At 36.7% G+C, this 22,863-nt stretch overlaps 1 protein-coding gene across 1 annotated transcript in view; it reads left to right on the top strand.

Moving 5' to 3' along the window:
* neb (nebulin) overlaps positions 1–22,863 on the top strand; it is a 64,674-nt gene that overhangs the window by 4,214 nt on the left and 37,597 nt on the right. Inside the window, exons 3-54 of the mRNA XM_066686065.1 lie at positions 341–457; positions 2,282–2,389; positions 2,551–2,655; positions 2,896–3,000; positions 3,114–3,218; positions 3,778–3,882; positions 5,007–5,111; positions 5,275–5,382; positions 5,574–5,690; positions 6,291–6,392; positions 6,488–6,595; positions 6,703–6,807; positions 6,960–7,058; positions 7,568–7,672; positions 7,767–7,874; positions 7,964–8,077; positions 8,170–8,367; positions 8,550–8,657; positions 9,073–9,171; positions 9,344–9,448; positions 9,576–9,683; positions 9,787–10,098; positions 10,267–10,473; positions 10,606–10,710; positions 10,801–10,908; positions 10,997–11,308; positions 11,401–11,607; positions 11,706–11,810; positions 12,315–12,422; positions 12,566–12,877; positions 13,335–13,541; positions 13,631–13,735; positions 13,904–14,011; positions 14,137–14,448; positions 14,578–14,784; positions 14,881–14,985; positions 15,147–15,254; positions 15,344–15,655; positions 15,745–15,951; positions 16,088–16,192; positions 16,290–16,397; positions 16,496–16,807; positions 16,913–17,116; positions 17,288–17,392; positions 17,510–17,617; positions 17,700–18,011; positions 18,121–18,324; positions 19,914–20,018; positions 20,162–20,269; positions 20,765–21,076; positions 22,320–22,523; positions 22,663–22,767. Coding sequence (XP_066542162.1) covers positions 341–457; positions 2,282–2,389; positions 2,551–2,655; positions 2,896–3,000; positions 3,114–3,218; positions 3,778–3,882; positions 5,007–5,111; positions 5,275–5,382; positions 5,574–5,690; positions 6,291–6,392; positions 6,488–6,595; positions 6,703–6,807; positions 6,960–7,058; positions 7,568–7,672; positions 7,767–7,874; positions 7,964–8,077; positions 8,170–8,367; positions 8,550–8,657; positions 9,073–9,171; positions 9,344–9,448; positions 9,576–9,683; positions 9,787–10,098; positions 10,267–10,473; positions 10,606–10,710; positions 10,801–10,908; positions 10,997–11,308; positions 11,401–11,607; positions 11,706–11,810; positions 12,315–12,422; positions 12,566–12,877; positions 13,335–13,541; positions 13,631–13,735; positions 13,904–14,011; positions 14,137–14,448; positions 14,578–14,784; positions 14,881–14,985; positions 15,147–15,254; positions 15,344–15,655; positions 15,745–15,951; positions 16,088–16,192; positions 16,290–16,397; positions 16,496–16,807; positions 16,913–17,116; positions 17,288–17,392; positions 17,510–17,617; positions 17,700–18,011; positions 18,121–18,324; positions 19,914–20,018; positions 20,162–20,269; positions 20,765–21,076; positions 22,320–22,523; positions 22,663–22,767 — 8,073 coding nt within the window. The remainder of the gene's footprint in view (positions 1–340; positions 458–2,281; positions 2,390–2,550; positions 2,656–2,895; positions 3,001–3,113; positions 3,219–3,777; positions 3,883–5,006; positions 5,112–5,274; positions 5,383–5,573; positions 5,691–6,290; positions 6,393–6,487; positions 6,596–6,702; positions 6,808–6,959; positions 7,059–7,567; positions 7,673–7,766; positions 7,875–7,963; positions 8,078–8,169; positions 8,368–8,549; positions 8,658–9,072; positions 9,172–9,343; positions 9,449–9,575; positions 9,684–9,786; positions 10,099–10,266; positions 10,474–10,605; positions 10,711–10,800; positions 10,909–10,996; positions 11,309–11,400; positions 11,608–11,705; positions 11,811–12,314; positions 12,423–12,565; positions 12,878–13,334; positions 13,542–13,630; positions 13,736–13,903; positions 14,012–14,136; positions 14,449–14,577; positions 14,785–14,880; positions 14,986–15,146; positions 15,255–15,343; positions 15,656–15,744; positions 15,952–16,087; positions 16,193–16,289; positions 16,398–16,495; positions 16,808–16,912; positions 17,117–17,287; positions 17,393–17,509; positions 17,618–17,699; positions 18,012–18,120; positions 18,325–19,913; positions 20,019–20,161; positions 20,270–20,764; positions 21,077–22,319; positions 22,524–22,662; positions 22,768–22,863) is intronic.

The following is a 22,863-nucleotide window of genomic DNA, read 5'->3' as shown; positions in this document are numbered from 1 at the left end:
GATTGATTGTTCTTTAAAGATTATCTATCTTGCTTGTTGTTAAAATGTATTAGTTAGCATCATGTTTAACCCATACAAATATCAGTAGGGTTAATATCGGAAAAGTGCAAAGTTAGTTGTGTTTAAAGAAAGTCTGAATTATTTTATATTTGATTGTACAATCAGTACAATTATTGTATATTATGAATTTAATAAAATGAATAGATTTAATTAGTCAAAAAATGTAAAATATTCAGAATACATATAGGTGTACTCATGATTTGTTAAGATGGCTGTCATGACACAGTTAACATTATCTTACAATGAATTAATCCATTTATTCATTGGCTCTTTCTCACAGGCTGGGCCTGGAGGCCTTCCCACACGCAAGGTCAGGAAGAAGGTGAAAGTGGACACGTCCAAATTCATGACCCCTTACCTGGCACACAGTCAGAAGATGCTTGACCAGTACAGCCATGTAAGGAAACACCCAATGAAATATAAAATATATATATATATATATATATTATCCATTGGGCGGCATGGTGGTGCAGCAGGTAGTGTCGCAGTCACACAGCTCTAGGGACCTGGAGGTTGTGGGTTCGATTTGCTCTCCGGGTGACTGTCTGTGAGGAGTTGGTGTGTTCTCCCCGTGTCTCTCCGTGTAGGTTTTCTCCGGGTGTTCCGGTTTCCTCCCACAGTCCAAAAACACACGTTGCACGTGACCGTAGGTGTGAGTGTGTGAGTGAATGTGTGTGTGTCTGTGTTGCCCTGTGAAGGACTGGTGCCCCCTCCAGGGTGTATCCCCGCCTTGCGCCCAATGATTCCAGGTAGGCTCTGGACCCACCGCGACCCTGAATTGGATAAGCGGTTACAGATAATGAATGAATGAATGAATATTATCCATTGTGTATGTTGGCAGTCCCTTTGATTATACAGGGTGGACCATTTATATGGCTACACCTTAATAAAATGGGAATGGTTGGTGATATTAACTTCCTGTTTGTGGCACATTAGTATATGGGAGGGGGGAAACTTTTCAAGATGGGTGGTGACCATGGCGGCCATTTTGAAGTTGGCCATTTTGGATCCAACTTTTGTTTTCTTCAATGGGAAGAGGGTCATGTGACACATCAAAAGTCATCTGAAGGCAATTGTCTATGCTGTGAAGATATGAGATGTTCAGCACCTGAAACTAAAGATACTGGAAGCCTGTGCTAGCATTTCTCCTGCGGTGTTGCTATCAGTGTGTGAAGAGTGGGAGAAGAGGGTTGCATTGACAATCCAACACAATGGGCAGCACTTTGAACACATTTTATAAGTGGTCGGAAACTTGTAAATAACTCATGAAAGAATAAAGTTACGTTAAAACCAATAACACCGTTGTTTTTCTAGTGAAATTCCCAATAAGTTTTATGTGTCACATGACCCTCTTCCCATTAAAAAAAAAAACAAAAGTTGGATCCAAATTGGCTGACTTCAAAATGGCCACAATGGTCACCACCCATCTTGAAAAGTTTCCCCCTCCCATATACTAATGTGCCACAAACAGGAAGTTAATATCACCAACCATTCCTATTTTATTAAGGTGTATCCATATAAATGGCCCAACCTGTAGAGTAACAAGTAATCTACCAAATGTTCTGACAATAGGTCAGTAATTGGCCCATAACAAAACATTCAATAAACTTTTTTCAATATATCATCAATATGAAGCACTGCCCCCAAATTGTGGAGATTTGTTTTGCCTGCAAAATGTGTGTAGGTGAGTGAGTGAACACAAATATAGCATCAAGTGCTTTATATGTAAAACATTTTCTAGTGTCTGTACTGTATATTCCCTGTATGTATTAAAAATATCTTTTTAATGAAAGTTCTAATTTGTTTTCTAATAAATAATAATAATAACTGCAATAATAATCATATATTTTATAGCATGCTAAACAAAATATGATTTTATTAAAATGTGGAAATCTAAGTGGAGAGGTAGAAAATAGTTCATCAGTCATTCTTAAATACCTGAACGTTTAAAAACATTACAGCTAAAAGTCAAAAATCATTAAGCTAATATTTATATGTATTCCCTTTGTTGTAATAGTATTAACATCTTCATGAAACAATGGAATGGATTAAGCAGAATATAATGTTAATTTAATGATAATAATGATGGTGATGATTATGAGGAAGATGAAGAATATGATGATGAAGAGTATGGTGATACTAAATAAAGCACAGCTCTGTGCTTAGTGGTTGATATCATTGTGTTTAATTTGTAAATTGAACCTGCCTTATATTTTTGTAGAATAAGTACAGGGAGGCATATGAACAAGCCAAGGGACAACCCTATCTCATTTCAGCTGACACACCTGAGATGATTCGCATCAAGAAGGCCCAAGAGCAGCTCAGCGAGGTGAGAATTACAGAACTATCATATGCAATATATCTGACAATATATCTTCCCCATTTTTTGGTGTAAATTTTTAAATGTCTTACTTTTGTTGATATTTGTGTAACACAACAATGTTCTTTTTCACATTCCCTTCAACAACTCTGTTTTCATTTCAACTTAAGGTGAAATATCGTATGGAGGGTCTCAAGGCTAAGACCACCAGCCTTTACGATGGTGAAGCTCGTGAGATTGGACATGCAAAGCACGTCTCTGAGCTTGTCAGCAAAGTATGTCAGACTCGTATGAAACCGACATTTTAATCTGCTTAATCACTCAAATGTTTAAGAAGTTTATAGCTGTGGTTTATCTGCAGTGAGAATAATAATCAGTAATACTAGAAAATATCCTCTTTCAGATAAGAATCTTTTTATTTATTTATTTATTTATTTATTTATTTATTTGTGTGTGTGTGTGTGTGTGTGTGTGTGTGTGTGTGTGTGTGTGTGTGTGTGTGTGTGATTCCTCAGGTTTTATACAGACAGAAATGGGATGAGACCAAGGACAAGTATCTGCTGCCTCCTGATGCCCCTGAGTTGGTTTTGGCTGTGAAGAATGCTGCTAACTACAGCCAAGTAGGCCACTACCCAAGAACAGTTTTTTGTTTAAAGCTCCATGGCCTTGATTTGTTATTAACCTGCCGTTACAAGCTTTTTATGTCTTCTGATTAAATATTTATTTCTATCAGAAACTATACAAAGAGGCATGGGACGAGGACAAGGTCATGTACTACCCATACAGTGACAGCCCAGAGCTCCGCCGAGTGGCCAAAGCCCAAGAAATCCTCAGTGATGTATGAATACTGTCACAGTAATCTCACAATATTGCTGAATAAGTACTAAGTAATAGTAATTAGTACTGTCAATGTACTGACTTTATGTCAGCTTTTAAGACACTTCAAAGACAATTTCTTGGCTCATTTTAGTACAATGTTTGATTATTAAACTGTATACTGATCATTTCTTGAATATTTAGGCACTAAAATATAACATCAAACTTAGAAATTCATATTTTAATATATTTTAAAGTATTAATATGGTGTTAAAATTGTTATTTTATAGATCTATAGGTCTTAAAATCTTAGTGAAGTAAGCTTTAGAAAAATCCTCACATATATAAAAGAGAGGACCACACAGTTGAAGTTAGCTTAAAGAAGGAAGCTCAAATTAAAATAGTAAACTCAAAAGCTGCATTAAGGTTTACACGTATCCTGAGATCCCATAATACACTTCCTTCCAAAATTGCTTTTGTACATTTATTTTTACCTTGAAAAATAAGTTTTTAGGCAGTGAATCAAGTTTTACTCAATATATTTTAAGGACATCTCTGACTACTGACCTCTTTCTTTATAGATCAAATACAAAAAGGGTCATGATGAACGCAAAGCCAAATACACATCCCTGGCTGAACCCCCAGACGTGGAACTAGCCAAGAAAAACTTTGCTAATCGTAGTGACGTAAGTATATAAGCTCATATTAATTTGGTAAAAAATGTAAAACACATGCCTTTTCAATTGAAATTACATTAAAGTTTGAAAATGGTTGCAATATCTTGCACAGGGTACTGAGATGTGGAGATCCTAGCTCACTATTTTTTGACTGTAGTATATATAGAGACTGCTAAATTGTTCCAGAGAAGGACTATCCAAAAAAAAAAAAACTCTAGCAGTGTGTCTGTCTGGACCTTCGGAGACAGAGAGTTAACCTCCATCTGTCATCTGATATTATTAGTGGGTACTGGCATTGAGCCTTGCCCTGATAGCAAGAAGACTGACACTGAGGGCAAAGTTGTAGGTCCATTGACGTTTTGCACAGCGTTTTCTGGGCAGTAAATTTTTAGCTTCATTGTTTTATATGAGGTCTACTCATTATTGTATCTCTCATAGTTGTTTATAATATTTGTATTAGTTTATTTTCCTGAATAAAAGTCAATTTGAGGAGATTAATAACTAGTTAGATCTTGTACATAGGACACTAATCTGAGCAGTCCGATGGTAGACCAGCAGTGGTGTACTGTCAGCTGGATACTGACCTTTTTAAGCCAGTGGACTGATATATGTTTGCTGTCTGGAAATGGGAGCTTTCTTTTTATTTATGTTGCTACTGGGCAATGTTTCCTTTGATGTCTCTGACACAGGAGCACAGCCAATTAAACACCACTGCTGAGAGAATATAGGCACATAGCAACTTTGTACATATATACAGCAATTATAAGGCACATTAGTGTTTCTGCTAATACATATTTCTCTTTATGATCCAATCTGTAATGTATGTTTCATAGAATACAATGTACCATATGTCTAAGCACATCAGCAATTTATGATCCTTTTGATCCTTTTGAGTCTGCTGATTTTATTTTGATACTCATTAAAAATGACTGATTTTTACTTAGCTTTTGGTGTCCTGCAGTATATGTTAAAATGTACTGGGATGGTTATTGAAACTGACAATGTTACACAAAGCCCCACCTTTAGTTTCCTTTTACTATAGTAGAGAAAAAAAACCCAAGATGTCTCCTGTATTTTTATAATAAATAAAGAATGAATAATAGTTTAAGAATAAATAATTTTGTTGTTTGCAGCTGAAGTATCATGAGGACTATAACAAGAATGTCAAGGGCAAGTGGTGTGAAACTCCTTATTTTGACGTTGCAGTTGGAAAGATGGTCATGGATAACTTGAGCGAAGTAAGTGGTGAACACACATCTGGAGACACTTTTTGAAGAAAATATTTCAGTAGACCTTACACCTCATTCAAATTAAATTAAGGCATTAATAATTCCATTATGAAAGGGTATATTTATTCACTCATATCACCTTTCCTTTTCCAATCACCGACTGTTTCCCCAGAAAAAATATACTGCTGCTTTTGAAGAAATGAAAGACCAAATTTATTTCATGCAAACAGACACTCCCACATACGCTACAAACAAAAAGTCTGGAGAAATTGCAAGCTCGGTGAGTGTTAAACTTTGTGTTTTTTTCTTGTGTGTTTAACTTATTAGCAAGAGTTAAAGTGAGCTAGGGATTAGGCTTTAGTGACTGGCAGACAGTTTTCATATATTAATATATGTATATATTTCATATGATCAACACAATGGCATTCCTTTTACACCAATTTATGGATTCTTTCTCTTTTACACTTTTAGGTTAAATACAAGAAGGACTATGAAAAGACAAAAGCAACGTCAGATTACAACATTCTCCCTGCTACGGACAATCCCCTCCTGAGACAACTGAGATACGCTGGCACCATCTTGAGTGATGTATGGTCCAGTAGAAAGCTAAAGCATTTCTTTCTGTTTGTAATAAATCTGTAACTATTTAAGTAATTAGAGAAATAGGTTCTGTGTTCTAGAGAAGCATGCTTTATTATTTGATTATGTCATGATTTTGAATGAATTTGATTACAACCCTGAATACTTGTTTTGGTTTTGGTACAATTTAAGCTCATTGTCCACAAACCACCAGTTGGAGTATTATCCAGCATGTTGCACTAATCAGTCACTTTGCCTTAGTGTCTCGTGTTTTCTTTAAAGATTAATTTTTAAAGTTACAGGGTAGAACTAAATAATATTATTAAATCTTATTAGATTTTTTTTTACATTTATCCCTGATGAATTATATTAAATAATCACATATTGTTCACCTGAAAGATTGGTGACCATTCTGAATGTCAGGCTCAAAGCCTTAAGTTATTTACACTCCGTTAAAATGCATTAAATTATAAGGCACAGTAACCAAAACAAACTGGGTCTAATTGGTATTGAGCATGAATGTGTTCTACTTCTGTTTCTCTATTCTATATTCATTATTATTTTTTGTCATGTATTGCTAACATCTGTCTTTCTTGCATTTTGTTTTAGAAAGTTTACAAGGCTAACTATGAAAAATCAAGAGGATCCAGCATTAATTACTGTGAAACCCCCAAGTTCCAGATGGACAACGTTCTCAAAAAGTTTAGCGATGTAAGTGACATATTGCTGTATGAAGCTCTGTCAAAAGATATCCAATGAGTTTAATGACATATATCGCATGTGTTTTGGATTATTTCTCTCTAAAGAGAAACTATAAAGAGAAGTATGACAACGAGGTGAAAGGTCACTATATTGGCAGTTACGAAGATGTATACATGCTTCACTGCAAGAATGTGGAGGAATTAAAGAATGATGTAAGTGAATTTTTGCATATATGCGATCATAAATGAGTTTGTGTTCTATATGTGCATTTAAATCTCTTCCTCCTCTCAATACATACATTGCCTCTGATCTTTTTTAGAAACAATATAAAGCCGATTATGATGATATGAAGGCAAGGTGCTACTTTCCTCAAACAATCACGCCTGAATACGAAGCTATGAAAAAAGTGGAATACTGTAAAGATGTGAGTTTACTTGTTAATAATGTTTATAAAAATTACATATAACATATAAAATTGTCAAATTGACAAATGAGATGTATTCCTTGAATGGCAGATACTTTTAGCTTTTCGTTAGTTTTCGTCACTTTTTTTTGCATTTGCATTTCTCTTTATAGAAAGCATATCGGCAACATCCAGACAAAGTCAAGTTCACACAAGTAACAGACTCACCTGTCCAAGTACAAGCCACCATCAATGCCAAGCAACTGAGTGATGTACGTATCTCCTAAATCTCCAGGCTAAAAATAAGCCTATGCCCTGTGGTGATATTGTAAATATAAATATCTAAAATATTATTAGGGGTTTGTATTCAGTACGCTAAATTTAACATCTGGAAATTAGCATTTCTACATCCATGTCCTTCTCTGTGCATCCTGTGTCTTATTCTTTCTTTCTGAAAATTATGATATGGTTTTATAAAAAAGGAAGAATGACACAAAAGACATAGATATTAAAAACAGAATGCATTTTTAAAATACTCAAAAATCAAAACAGCTGTTCCACTCTTTGATTCAAGTAATTTAATTTATTTTATGTCTTCATCAAGATTTGGAAGGTACCTTTAATAGCCTGGTATACATGAAGAATCTTAATATAGTATTTCATCTAAATATCTATAATAACTGCTTAATTATTAACTATAAATATATTTAATTTTTCATTATTCATTATGTAATACATAATGCATATAACGGATTCAATCTAATTTATTATTGTTTTTCAGCTGAACTACAAGGCAAATTACGAAAAGGAGAAGTTCAAGTGTTACCTACCTCCTGATGATCCATTCTTCATTCAGTCCAGAGTTAACGCTTATAACCTTAGTGATGTAAGTACTACTTTGAATTTTGCATTCTGAGTTTAAATGTACATTTGAAATCTAAAGTTGATATCCCCTTTTTCTACCAAATTATTTTTTGCAGACATGTTATAAGTTTGACTGGGAAAAGACAAAAGCGAAAAAGTTTGAAGTGAAGGGCGATGCTATTTCCATCCTTGCAGCCCGTGCCCATACAAACATTGCCAGTGATGTAAGTGAAAACATCTCAATTGCTCATGCACTTAATATAATATATTTTTTTAATGTTCATTGTGTGAGGATTTGCCTTGTGTCCAATAGGTTAAATACAAGAAGGATTATGAGAAGGCCAAAGGACACATGGTTGGTGCTCTTAGTATTAAGGATGACCCAAAGATTATGCACTCTGTCCATGTTGCTAAGATTCAGAGTGAGGTAAATGTGCAGCTAAACACATAATGAGTGGTATATCATAAACTGTTTTACTCATTCTGTAACATTATTAACACAAATAAATTTCTCTATAGCGTGAGTATAAAAAAGACTATGAAAAGATGAAGACCAAGTACCATGCTCCCCTGGACATGATGCTCGTCACATTAGCAAAGAAATCTCAGGCTATTGCTAGCATGTCTGGCTACAAAAACATCCCCAACCGCTACTTCTTACCACCTGACAGCATCGCACTGGAACTGGCAAAGAAAGCCAATACCCTTCAGAGTGATGTAAGTGTTCACACCATACCCTTACCCAGTTTGGTTACACTGAACCACACACGTAGGAAAGCTTCATGGTATTTACTCCAATTCTTATTGAAGAGGCATGCCATTTTTTCTAGCAATATGTCATTCCTTTTCACAATTTTCACGATCATTAATAATTTTGTTTTTCTTCTTGCCAACTGCAGAATGATTATAAGTCAGACTACAACTCTTACACAAAAGGAACCCCTTGGGTACCTTATGGATCATTGGATGTGGAAAAAGCAAAGAAAGCTGGAGACATCCTAAATGAGGTAGAGTCATGTGTTTTACAGGTTGAATGGAAAAACATTCCTTGTCAGTACAGACGGCAAACACTCAGGCTTACAGACATGATCGTTTCACCTGTCTAGCAGGAAACATGACAGTGCACTTATTTTTTGTACAGTACATGCAAATAACATGTAAGGATCATTATGAAGCAGTAAAAAAAAAAACAACAGAGATTAAATTCCCTAATTAGTGCTGTATATGGTCCAAAAAAAGAAACATAAGAAGGGAAACGTAAATATGATCCTATATAAGATAATAATAGTAATATTATTAATAATGAAAAATTATATTATTAAATATAAAATGCAAATACTTAAAATGTTCAAATACATTTTGCTTTTCTTAGACATCATATTTTGCACTTTACCTATGGTCATTTGTTGTTCTTTACTCCAGAAAAAATATAGACAACACCCAGATACAGTGCCATTCACTTCTATTGATGACCATCCCGTCATGCTGCAGGCTAAGGTCAACCAGGTCATCAGGAGTGATGTAAGAATATGTTGTCTTTCTCCTGGACTTGCACTCCACACATATACACTTTGTCATTTAAATTGTGTCATATTGCCTCAGTATGCTGCAGACATAAACAGATTCTCCTTATATAATATATAATATATATACAGTAAACTAACAACATTGTTGTGTGTTTTGTTCTTTGCAGCTGCATTACAAAAAGGGGCTTGAGGCTGTCCATCAAAAATACTCCCTGCCACCTGATATTCCAGAGCTCCTTCAGGCCAGATGCAATGCCTACAATATCAGCAATGTATGTAAACAATACTACAATGGAAAATGGGGATGTCTAATTTCATTTCATTTATTCAGATTTATTCTACTAATTAGGCTTAGAACATTTGTTCTAAGATTTGTTTATTCAATATATTGATTTTCAGAAAAATTACAAGACCGGATGGGAAGATATCATTTCAAAGGGGTATGATCTGAAACCTGATGCAGTTGCTGTTCGTGCAGCTAAAGCAGCAAGGCATGCAGCCAGTGATGTAAGTGTTTTTCTTCCCCACAGTGGACAATCAAACTAAACATTGCCATCATGGAAAACAAAGAATCAAACAATAAACAATGATTAATTTTTTTCCCCTTTAGGTGCAGTACAAGAAAGAGTATATCAAGGCTAGGGGCCACCATGTTGGTTTCCGCAGTCTCCAGGACGACCCATTGCTGGTTCACTATATGAATGTGGCAAAGATTCAGAGTGACAAGAACTACAAGAAGGACTATCACAAGGCTAAACTAAAGTACCACACTCCAGTGGACATGCTGAGTGTTGCACATGCTAAACACGCGTCTACAATTCAGACATTTGCAGGCTACAAGCAGCCTATCCATCACTACACACTTCTTCCAGATGCCATGCACCTGGCTTTGGCCCGAACAATGAATGACATCTCTAGTGATGTAAGAAAATTGTAGTTCTCCTGACTGTTTCTCATAGCTTATATATCAAGTGTTATACATTGAAAAGAAATTAAATTTAACCTGTGTGAAGGAGCAACATAATGTTATTTAGGATACAATTTGTTTGTTCAGAGTTCTCACACATACCCTTATCACATTTTTAACTAGTACAACTACAAGTCGGATTACGAAAACTGTGTAAAAGGAATTGGCTGGGTTCCCATTGGCTCATTGGATGTAGAGAAGGCGAAGACTGCAGCCCGTGCTCTGGATGAAAAGAAGTACAGGCAGCACCCAGATACCATCAAGTTCACAAGCGTCGTAGACAGTCCAGTCATGCAGCAGTCGAAAGTGAACGCTCAACAGCTGAGTGATGTATGTAATAGATAGGCTTTTCTGTTCCTTTTGTGTATTTTACAATAACCACAAGATAAGAAGTAGTATGGAAGTAGTATAAGATTTCTGAAATATATTTTTGAAGGAATAATATTTGGCCCTTTTTTACAGAGACTCTACAAAGCCAGTGGAGAAAAATTCATGCACACCTACCATCTGCCTGCTGACACACCAGAGCTTCTGCAAGCTAAATTTAATGCTGCCAATGTCAGCAAGGTAAGAAGAAGAATAATTTTGCATCTGAATATTAATATTTAAAGAAATGAAAAAATCTCTTTTCCAACTAGTGAAACTGTTTTTCTGCAGAGCTTCTACACATATGCACACAAGCAGGATATTCTAAAAGGACACCACATGAAGCAGGATGCAATTCCAGTTGTTGCTGCCAAGTCTTCAAGAGACATTGCCAGTGATGTTAGTAGCTACACCTTTCTGTTAACATGTGTGTTTAAGACAAAATGCAGTTGAAATTTGATCATATTAAATTGTGATTGTTTTGCAGTTCAAGTATAAGCTTGCATACCAGAAGGCCAAAGGCCACCATGTTGGCTTCCGTAGTCTCCAGGATGACCCACTGCTTGTGCACTACATGAATGTGGCAAAGATGCAGAGTGACAAGAACTACAAGAAGGACTATCACAAGGCTAAACTGAAGTACCACACTCCAGTGGACATGCTGAGTGTTGTACAAGCCAAGCAAGCATCCAAAGTGCAGACTTTTGCAGGCTACAAGCAGCCTATCCATCACTACACACTTCTTCCAGACGCCATGCATATTGGGCTTGCTCGGACAATGATGGAGATTCAGAGTGATGTAAGGCGAATACACGTTATTTCATCTATCTTCCTGAAACATTCTGATATATCGAAAAGCTTATTTCATGTACCTGCTTCTTATTTTCTCAGAATGCCTACAAGTCAGAGTACAATTACGTCTACAAAGGAGCAGGCTGGGTTCCTATTGGTTCTATTGATGTAGAGAAGGCCAAGACTGCCAAAGCTGCTCTGGATGAAAAGTCCTACAGAACCCATCCCAGCACATTGAAGTTCACCAGTCTGACAGACCAGATGAACATGGTGCTAGCCATGAATAACTCTAAGCAGACAAATCCTGTAAGTAAGCTCCAGAAATGACCAATATAACGCAACTAACACATCCAACTTTAAACTACAATTCTCCAACTACTTCTGTGGTTTATCTTCTGTTACAGGCTGCTTATAAAGCTTCTGGAGAGAAGTTCATGCACACGTACCACTTGCCAGCAGACAGCCCACAGTTTCAGCAGGCCAAGTACAATGCCCATACTATTAGTGAGGTAAATTACATGATCACTGCAAGCTTTATTTGTTCAGATATTTCTAAATTATATTTTTTATGCTTAGTAGAAAATAAGCCAAAAGTTTAACCGTAAAATTATCGGAAATTTATGAGAAACTTGACCTAAACTCTGCGCAAGCCAATTTATTTTATTACAATGGATAACCGACAAAAAACCCTCTATAACTAGTTGGTGTATAGCTGTTTTGAGCCTGAGTCTCTAGAATATTTGACCTGCTTATCGCATTCTCAAACAGATATTTTTCATGACATTTGAGTAAAGGCTCTGTCTGATAGATCATTTTGTAAGCTGGGGTTGTTGTTATTGTTTTTTTCTGGTTTGTTTGTTTGTTTGTTTGTTTCTTTGACGGAGGGGTTGGCTGTGTGTTAAGTGTGTGTCTTTTTATTTTTAAATAAACATGTTAACATTAAGCCTGTTAACTCAAAGCTGTTTTGTAAAAGCACATTTTGGATGTTAACATATTATTCTCTCTTTTAACAGAAACAATACAAATCACAGTGGCTTACAGACATTGCCAAAGGCTATGATATGAAAGCTGATGCTATTCCTATAGTTGCTGCCAAAAAAGGAAGACATATTGCTAGTAATGTGAGTTAATAAGAATGATCTTTCTATGTCTGAAGTTGAATAATTAGCTTGCCATATGAAAAAGAAATTCCTGAATATTATAATAATCATGTATTATAATGTATAATTATTTTATCATTATCTTCAAATTGCTTTGTCCACAGTTCCAGTACAAGAAAGAGTATGAGAAGGCCAAAGGCCACCATGTTGGCTTCCGCAGTCTCCAGGACGACCCACTGCTGGTGCACTATATGAATGTTGCAAAGATTCAGAGTGACAGGAATTATAAGAAGGATTATCACAAGGCTAAACTGAAGTACCACACTCCTGTGGACATGTTAAGTATTGTGCAGGCCAAGCAAACGTCCAAAGCTCAGACATTTGCAGGCTACAAGCAGGCGTTCCATCACTACACACTTCTTCCAGATGCAATGCAGCTGGAGTTAGCTCGCACCATGAATACCAGCTCAAGTGATGTAAGTCAAGTTTACTTCCTTTATTAACTGTGTGTACTACAGGTGCTGGTAATAAAATTAGAATGCCCTGAAAAAGTTAATTTATTTCAGTAATTCCAAACAAAAAGTTAAACTTGTATATTATACTCATTCATTACACAGAAACTGATATATTTCAAGTGTTTCTTTTAATTTGATGATTATAACTGACAACTAATGAAAACCCCAAATTCAGTATCTCAGAAAATTAGAATATTGTGAAAAGGTTCAATATTGAAGACACCTGGTGCCACACTCTAATCAGCAAATTAACTCAAAACACCAGCAAAGGCCTTTAAATGGTCTCTCAGTCTAGTTCTGTAGGCTACACATTACTGAAATAAATCAACTTTTTCATGATATTCAAATTTTATAACCAGCACCTGTATATGAATATTTGTAGGCTTAAAAACTGTTTTTCATGTCAATCTCTTTACAGGTTGAGTACAAGGCTGACTACAATGCCTACATGAAAGGCCTTGGTTGGGTTCCCATTGGGTCATTATCAGTGGAAACTGCGAAGGTTGGAGGAAATATAATGAGTGAGAAGAAATATCGCAGTCACCCCTCCAAATACACCTTCCACAAACACATGGACTCCATGGACCTGACCCTAGCTGCTGCAAACAACCAGATCATGAATAAAGTAATTCCTAGTTCAATGTGTGACTGTGTGATTACAGGAGATAAGCTTTTATGACTCTAAAAGAACCAATATTTTCTGTTGTATTGTAGCAAGCATATACTGCTGCATGGGACAAAGACAAACTCAAAATTCATGTGATGCCTGACAGCCCTGAAATCCTTCTTGCCAAGGCCAATGCGGTTAATAATAGCCAGGTAAGGTAATATAATCAGATTTTGTAATGTATAGGAACGCTAAGACAGGCATTTTAATATTTACTATTTTTTTTCTTAGGTGTTATCGAAAGCTATGAATCGTGCATTTGTTTTGGTTTATATTATAATATGTTCTTGGTCTGTCTGACATTTTTTGTACATTTTCAGAAACTCTACAAGGCTGGCCTTGAGGAAATGTACAAAAAGGGTTATGACCTCAAAGCAGATGCTGTGTCAATCCAAGCTGCCAAATTAGGAAGGAACATAGCCAGTAATGTATGTTTAACTGTGCTTTTATTCTTGTTACATATATAAAGTCTTGTTTATGTTTTTGGACAAAAACATTGTTGTGTAGTACAAAGTTCCATGTTACTGATTAAATCAATCTATCAATATTGTAGTATATGTACAAGCTGGCTTATGAGAAGGCCAAAGGCCACCATGTCGGCTTCCGCAGTCTCCAGGACGACCCACTGCTGGTGCACTACATGAATGTTGCAAAGATTCAGAGTGACAGGAATTACAAGAAGGACTACCACAAGGCTAAACTGAAGTACCACACTCCTGTGGACATGTTAAGTATTGTGCAGGCCAAGCAAACGTCCAAAGCTCAGACATATGCAGGCTACAAGCAGGCGTTCCATCACTACACACTTCTTCCAGACGCCATGCAGCTGGAGTTAGCTCGCACCATGAATACCAGCTCAAGTGATGTAAGTCAAGTTTACTTCCTTTATTAACTATGCACAGTAGATGTGCAGTATATTAGCATAAGCTTGATAATTGTTTATCTCATCTTGCTGTTCAGTTTACATCTTGTTGTTCAATCTTAAAATGTATAGGTTGAGTACAAGGCTGACTACAATGCTTATATGAAAGGCCTTGGGTGGGTTCCCATTGGTTCATTATCAGTGGAAACTGCAAAGCTTGGAGGAAATATACTGAGTGAGAAGAAATATCGCAGTCACCCCTCCAAATACACCTTCCACAAACACATGGACTCCATGGACCTGACCCTAGCTGCTGCGAACAACCAGATAATGAACAAGGTAGCCAGATGCACTTATCAAAACGATCAGTTACATATTCCAATAACTGTTTGGTCATTAATTTCTGTATTAATTTTTGTTTGTTTTGTCCTGCAGCAAGCATACACAGCTGCTTGGGACCAGGACAAGCTTAAAGTCCATGTTATGCCTGACAGCCCAGAGATTCTTCTGGCAAAGGCTAATGCAGTAATAATGAGTGAAGTAGGTCTACATTTTTTATTGTTCTGTCCTATGTGAGTAATTATTTTTCAGTTGTGTGTTATAACCTCAGATCCTCACAGATGTTTTGACACTAATTTATATCATAAGGAAGGTATGGCATTTTGTAACATATTCTTGGTCAACATTGTATTTCATTTTAGAAAGCCTACAAAGCTGGGATGGAGGCTGCAAAGAAGAAGGGTTATGACCTCAGAGCAGATGCCGTAGCCGTCGTTGCAGCCAAATCCTCAACACGCATTGCCAGTGATGTGAGTAGTTTTAATAATTATGGCTGTCTCTGAATAGCACATTATAGCCAGTACATTTTTTAAACATTTTTATGTTTTACATTTTACAGTACAAGTATAAACTGGAATACATAAAGTCTAGAGGCCGCCATGTTGGCTTCCGTAGTCTTCAAGATGACCCCTTGCTGGTGCATTACATGAACGTGGCCAAGATTCAAAGTGACAAGCTGTATAAGAAGGATTATCACAAATCTAAGCTGAAGTACCATTCCCCTGTGGACATGTGGAGTATTGTTCAGGCTAAGCAGGCTACTGCTGCTCAAACAAATGCTGGATATAAACAGCGCATTTCTTACTACAAAGTTTTGCCAGATGCCATGAACCTTGAACTGGCTCGAAACATGCAGATGATCGCTAGCGATGTGAGTTCACTCAGATTTTGAAGAAAATCAATAGTCAGAATGAAAAAAATTGTGTTTAATTTATATTTGAAAAACGTTTGTTTTCTCAGAACATCTATAAAAGCGAATACAATAGCTACATGAAAGGAGTTGGATGGGTTCCCATTGGTTCATTGGACGTAGAGAAAGCAAAGACTGCTAGTCGGATTGGCAGTGAACATCTGTATCGCACACATCCCAGTAACTACAAGTTCACCAAAGACATGTCTTCCATGGATCTGGTTCTAGCTTCAGTTAACAATCAGATTAAAAACAAGGTAATTCATTTAGTCTCCAAAGACACTTAATTTGGTACTTTGCTGACTTCTATGTTATGGTTTCACAAAATATCCTTATATTTTTGTTAGTGTTTTACATCATACTGAAAATTTCACCAGAATATTTCTTTTACAGAAAAGCTATACTGACGCCTGGGAAAAAGACAAAACATCAGTCCACATCATGCCAGATGCAATGGAAGTGATTCTTGCACGTCAGAATAGAGTTAACTACAGTGAGGTTAGTAATTAGTATCTTGTGACTTTTGTATATTCAAGAATGTATTTATTACACAAATATAAGAATATTATCATGATGTGGTTTTGTTTGTTTTTAGAAATTATATAAACTTGCCTATGAAATGGCAAAGAAGAAAGGCTATGACTTGCGTGGTGATGCTGTTTCTGTTCAAGCAGCTAAAGCATCCACAGCCATCGCTAGTGATGTAAGTTGTTTTATACTGGCAGCAGGACCTGATTTGTTTGTGTTATTGTATTCATTCATTTGAATGTGCACAAAATTAATTAAATGTTTGTTGGATAGTACAAATACAAGGCTGGATATCGTAAGCAAGTTGGCCATCACATTGGAGCACGAAGCATTCAGGATGACCCACTGCTCATGCTGGCCTTGAACTCAGCTAAGATCGCTAGTGATGCCCTCTATAAGAAAGACTTCAACAAGTCAAAGACAAAGTTCAATCTCCCAGTGGACATGCTGGCATTTGAGTTGGCAAAGAAGAACCAGATCCAAGTCAATGATGCACACTACAGAACATACCTCCACAACTGGACCTGCCTGCCAGACTCCAGCGATGTTGTCAAGGCCAGACAGACTTATGACCTCCAGAGTGATGTAAGTTTTACATTTGGAATGCTGCTTATGCTAAAACCTTTTTCACACATTTAATGTGTTCTTTACAATTTAATTATTGGTTTCTTTATAACCATCATTGTACAGGCTGTGTATAAGGCTGATCTGAAATGGCTGCAAGGCCTTGGATGGGTCCCCATTGGTTCACTTGAAGTAGAGAAAGTGAAGAAAGCTGGACAAGTTCTGAGTGAAAAACTGTATCGTCAGCACCCAAGCAACTTCAAGTTCACATGCACAACTGAAGACATGGGCATGGCCTTGGCTAAAGCCAATAATGATATCATGAATAAGGTAATCTTTGTTTCAGTTAATTTTTATTTATTATTTATTTATTTATTTATTTATTTATTTATTTATTTATTTATTTTGGGGGGGGGGGGGGGTGAACATGTTTCAAGTTCTTTGATTAATATAAAGAACATTTAAATGCCTTTGTGTATGAAATGTGCTATTTTCTCACAGAAAAGTTATACCCAAGCTTGGGAGAATGATAAAACCAAGATTCACATGATGCCAGATGCAATGGAGGTGGCTCATGCAAGGCAAAATAAAATAATTTACAGTGAGGTCAGTGATCTTTACTTTCTAAACCTGCTGTTTCTCAAACCCAAAATAATGTTATACCTTGATGGTAGTATGAGCGACATCCTGCTGAAATTCTACATTGTCATTGCATTTTTCTAGAAACAGTACAAACTTGACAATGAACTGGCTAAGAAGAAGGGCTATGACCTACGTGGTGATGCCATTTCCGTTATTGCTGCAAAAGCTTCCCGGGACATTGCTAGTGATGTAAGTTTTTATTCATTGAACAGATACCAGTCAACCTTCCTATGTTATTTCAGTAAACCATACTTTTTAAAAATTTTTATAGTACAAATACAAGGCTGGATATCGTAAGCAAGTTGGCCATCACATTGGAGCACGAAGCATCCAGGATGACCCACTGCTCATGCTGGCCTTGAACTCAGCTAAGATCGCTAGTGATGCCCTCTACAAGAAAGACTTCAACAAGTCAAAGACAAAGTTCAATCTCCCAGTGGACATGCTGGCATTTGAGCTGGCAAAGAAGAACCAGATCCAAGTCAATGATACACACTACAGAACATACCTCCACAACTGGACCTGCCTGCCAGACTCCAGCGATGTTGTCAAGGCCAGACAGACCTATGACCTCCAGAGTGATGTAAGTTTCTTTTTCTTTCTGTTTTTCTTTCTTTGAACCACCAATTTATATCCAATTTTCCAACAAATGGTTGCCAATCAGTTGATTTTTGCTGTTTTATATTTTACAGGCTGTGTATAAGGCTGATCTGAAATGGCTGCAGGGCTTGGGATGGGTCCCCATTGGTTCACTTGAGGTAGAGAAAGTGAAGAAAGCTGGACAAGTTCTGAGTGAGAAACTGTATCGTCAGCACCCAAGTAAATTCACATTCACATGCACAACTGAAGACATGGGCATGGTCTTGGCTAAAACCAATGCTGAAATCATGAACAAGGTAATTGTTGCATTGACATACAAACCATCTCCACAAAAGTTGGGAAACTATTTCCAGAAAAGTTAGGCCACTTCTCAAAATGACATTATATATTCAGTGCTGTAAATGACAAACTTAATTATATTTGTTAAATAAAACAATTTAGAAAGTGAGGCCTTCAACATAGTCTGGGACAAAGGCATGTTTTAATTAGCTTTACTGTTAATTACACTGTGTAATAATTTGGGAATTGAAGATACTAATTGTTGAAGTTTTGAAAGTGGAATTTTTGCTCGTTCTGTGGTTGCCATTGTTTAATTCTCATCTTCATGATGCCTCGTACAATTTCAATAAGAGACAGATCGGTACTGAGGTAGGTCAGTCAAGAACATGCAATTACAGATGCTGGTTTTTGCACATTTCATTGCTAACTATCTTATTCATTTTGTAATGAATAATGTGATCCAAGGTAAATTATTTTTAAAAACACACAGAAACATGGATACATTGGACAACAGAACACTTTGCCACAGCCTTCCTCTGTGCATAGTACAGTTTCAGGTTGCATCTCTTGAAACAGTGGCAGAAATAGTTAAGTGAGAATGAGCATGATGGCTTCTCATACAATACCATCTGAGGCTTCAGAAGAGGATTGTGCCCTTGGTATTTGCAAAGCCTTTACGCAACAAAATTTCCTAGGACTCCCAGAATCCTTTCACGATGTTATGAACAGTAGATGGTGAAAAACCTAAATTCTTTTTCAAACTTGTACTGAGAAACAGTCTTTGAACTGACTGAAAGTCCTTTCATGAAGTTTGGCACAAAGTGATGAATCATGGCCCAGACTTGCTTGTGAAAAATAAATCTTTGGTGGATGCACCTTTTATACTCAGTCAAAATATAAAGCACTGTTCAAGTTGGAAAATTTTGAAAATGCCTTTGTCAGTGTTTTTGTGTGCACAAGGGAAACTGAGCTTTTTGGAAAAGCTGACATCACACAGTGTGCCTGTCTCTGGCTGAAATTCAAAATAGCTCCTAATTCCTTATCTAGTGCATTCCATAAGTCATTAAACTGCAGTGTATACATTCAGATATCACTATATATATACTCATATATGAAAAAATATAAATGTTGCATAGTGCACTACATAAGTAGTATGTAGTGATTAGAGATAAAACTTCTGTGTTTCTCATATGCTCGGTAGTGTTTTGATGCCTCTCTTAAAAAGGTACTATGTCCCCATACAGTTCTGGCAAGATAATGCAAGCATTTTGCTATTCTTCTGGAGAGGGGTATTTTCCTATTTTACCTCTGCCCCACTAGTTGCAGGTGTCACATTCTCACATTCTAGTTTTATATATATATATATATATATATATATATATATATATATAAAAATTAACAAACCTAACTGTATATAAAATACAGTTGGGTTTGTAAGTGAAACTATAAAAATGCTTTCCTTGTATTTTTTTCTGCAAATTACAGTTTTTATAGCATTTTTAGAAGTTGTCACAACTTTTCTGGAAATGGGGATTTAATAACATGATATTATATTGTAAAATAATGCAACACTGTTTAATGTTTTCTGTTGAATGTATTCTGACAGAAAACATATACCCAAGCTTGGGAAAATGATAAGACGAAAATTCACGTCATGCCAGATGCAATGGAAGTGGTTCATGCAAAACAGAACAAGCTCAACTACAGTGAGGTGAGTAATACATGTACTCGCTTACACTAGCTGAAGAAGAATGTCAACATTAATCAGCTGCTTATGTTTTTCCAGAGCAGTACCTCTACTGAGTTTTGTAAATTCTGTACAAAATACAGTATTTCTCATGAATTTCCTTGCAGAAATTATACAAGCTTGCCAATGAGGAGGCCAAAAAGAAGGGCTATGACATGCGGGGAGATGCCATTTCTATCAAAGCAGCAAAGGCATCCAGAGATATCATCAGTGATGTAAGTGTGTCCTAATCAGTTTGACATGAATGAAAAGCATAAGAGTATATTCACACTGATTGGTTTTCTTCTAGCATTTAGGAATTATTGTAAAATCTTTTATTGGGCTCTCAATGTATATATGTAATCAGTCCCACCCATTTGAGCTGAATTTAATGTGTTGCAGCCCAGACTGTTTTTAAATTCAGCAAAGATTAGGACAGTCAACCAGAGTTCATTTTCATAATTTGGTCTTGTGGGCATTGTAAGAAAAAATCTTTTAAAATTCTAAGATATATATGTAAGTGAGATTTTATAAAAATTGTGACTGTTTATACATTAAAAAACTAAAACTAATACACTAAAACATATACATTATATAAGCATATTTATGCAAAATATATAAATATTTCAAGACAGTATGAGACTAGATTGCCTTTTACTGGAAAATGTCTGATACTGTGTAAACTTGCAATTTTACAGTTTCACTCCTATCTTTCACATTTTCCTCTGTAGTACAAGTACAAGGCTGGATATCGTAAGCAAGTTGGTCACCACATTGGAGCCTTGAGTGTTCAAGATGACCCACTGCTCATGCTGGCCTTGAACTCAGCTAAGATCGCTAGTGATGCCCTCTACAAGAAAGACTTCAACAAGTCAAAGACAAAGTTCAATCTCCCAGTGGACATGCTGGCATTTGAGCTGGCAAAGAAGAACCAGATCCAAGTCAATGATGCACACTACAGAACATACCTTCACAACTGGACCTGCCTGCCAGATTCCAGCGATGTTGTCAAGGCCAGACAGACCTATGACCTCCAGAGTGATGTAGGTGCCTGAGTGTCTTACATTTCTAAATATATTTTGTCAATCTCAGCATTTATTTGGAAACGTATGTCATGTTTTGAGAACTTCATTCATTTGGTCTATCCCAAAACCTAGTGAGCTGCCAAGGTAGGCACTGACTGCATTGACAGCTGTTTAAGTAGGCAGCATTCTAAAGGTCGTCTGTCCGCATGTGGCAGATTATCCGCTTGTTAAGTGTGACACCACGTGACGTTTTGCCATTTCAGGGTCCAATCACGCCTTTGGTCCCTTGTCATACATTCATAAGACGTGTTTATGGTTTGAATAAAGGTGAAAATCTCAATCAATTATGTTATCTTGGTTCAGGGGTTCATTAAAAGGAATAAATATAATGTAAAAAGAAGCAAACGTTTCTGTGGCAGCACTGTTTGCAAATTCACAGCTCATTCTGATCTGTGGTCTGCCATGTGGACTGAGTCTGTTATTCCGTCTCTGGGAGCAGAGGGGCCACGGGGAGAGAGAGCTGCTGCTGCTCTGTCTCTGGCAGCCAAGAAACCACGAAGAGAGAGCTGTGTCCTTGTTGCTCCATCTCTGGAAGCCAAGGAGATGTGGAGAGAGGCATGTCTCCTGCTCACGGTCACTCCCGGTTGTGCTATCAATTACTTAATATGAAGTAGCTAAGGCAGACATCCCAAATCTCCTGGAAGTTCTTGAAGTCTCCCGCATATTATATGATATACATAGTGGCTCCCTGATGACAGCAAGTCAGATGAAATCTCCTAGAATCTAGTACCAGCGATGAGAGAGGGAGAGAAAGAGATGGGGTCCGGGTCCAGGGGTACCTCCCTGAAATTAGTTTTTTCATCTTGGGATGTCTGCTAATGTTTGTACAGCTAGATTTGGTGCTATTCGTTTTGCTTTTCATCTTAAAAACTCACTAGAAGGTCTGAAAGGTCACTAAATCTAGTGGCAAAATCACTACGTTGGCCATACTGAGCAGCGGACTGGACCTAGACGCGACATTTCACAAGGTCGATACGTCACGACTTAACAAGGAGATTTTTTTTTACCTCAGTGGCTAGCGTCTATGGAGGACCAAACCTGCCAAAATTAAAAATAAATAAATTAATTAATTTATGTTTAATTTGGGAAGGTTTGGTCATCCATAGCATAATGAAGTATTTAAGAATTGGGACAGATCCATGAATTGGTCAATAGTTTCTTTCATTCATTGATATTCTTTTTTGCTTCTGTGTTTAATTAGGCCGTGTATAAGGCTGATCTCAAATGGCTACAAGGCATTGGATGGGTCCCCATTGGATCAATAGATGTAGAGAAAGTGAAGAAAGCTGGACAGATTCTGAGCGAAAGACAATATCGTCAGCACCCAAGCAACTTCAAGTACACAAGCACAACGCAGGACATGGGACTGGCTTTGGCTAAAGCCAATGCTGAAGTCATGAACAAGGTATATTTTTGTGAAACAGTAAAGCCCTCTATAATATTTTAGCATTTTATAATACATGTTTTTCTTATTTGTTACTAACTTAAAATCAACCTTTGAATATGTTTTTCAATGTATTTGTAATTGTATTTTTACACCATAGAAAAATTATATCTCAGCTTGGGAGAGTGATAAGACTAAGATTCATATGATGCCAGACACTCTGGAGGTGGTCCTTGCAAGGCAGAACAAGATTAATTACAGTGTGGTAAGATATAACATGCATTGTTCTAGTAGTGAGACACTTCTGATTCTAGTGCTGTAGTTGACATTTTTAGCATAACGTCTAAAATTCTCTTATTTC

The sequence above is a fragment of the Hoplias malabaricus genome, chromosome 12, assembly GCF_029633855.1.
Source record: "Hoplias malabaricus isolate fHopMal1 chromosome 12, fHopMal1.hap1, whole genome shotgun sequence".
In the NCBI taxonomy this organism is placed as follows: Eukaryota; Metazoa; Chordata; class Actinopteri; order Characiformes; family Erythrinidae; genus Hoplias; species Hoplias malabaricus.
The sequence above is the reverse complement of the archived record's forward strand: the minus strand, read 5'-3'. Positions and strand labels throughout refer to the sequence as shown.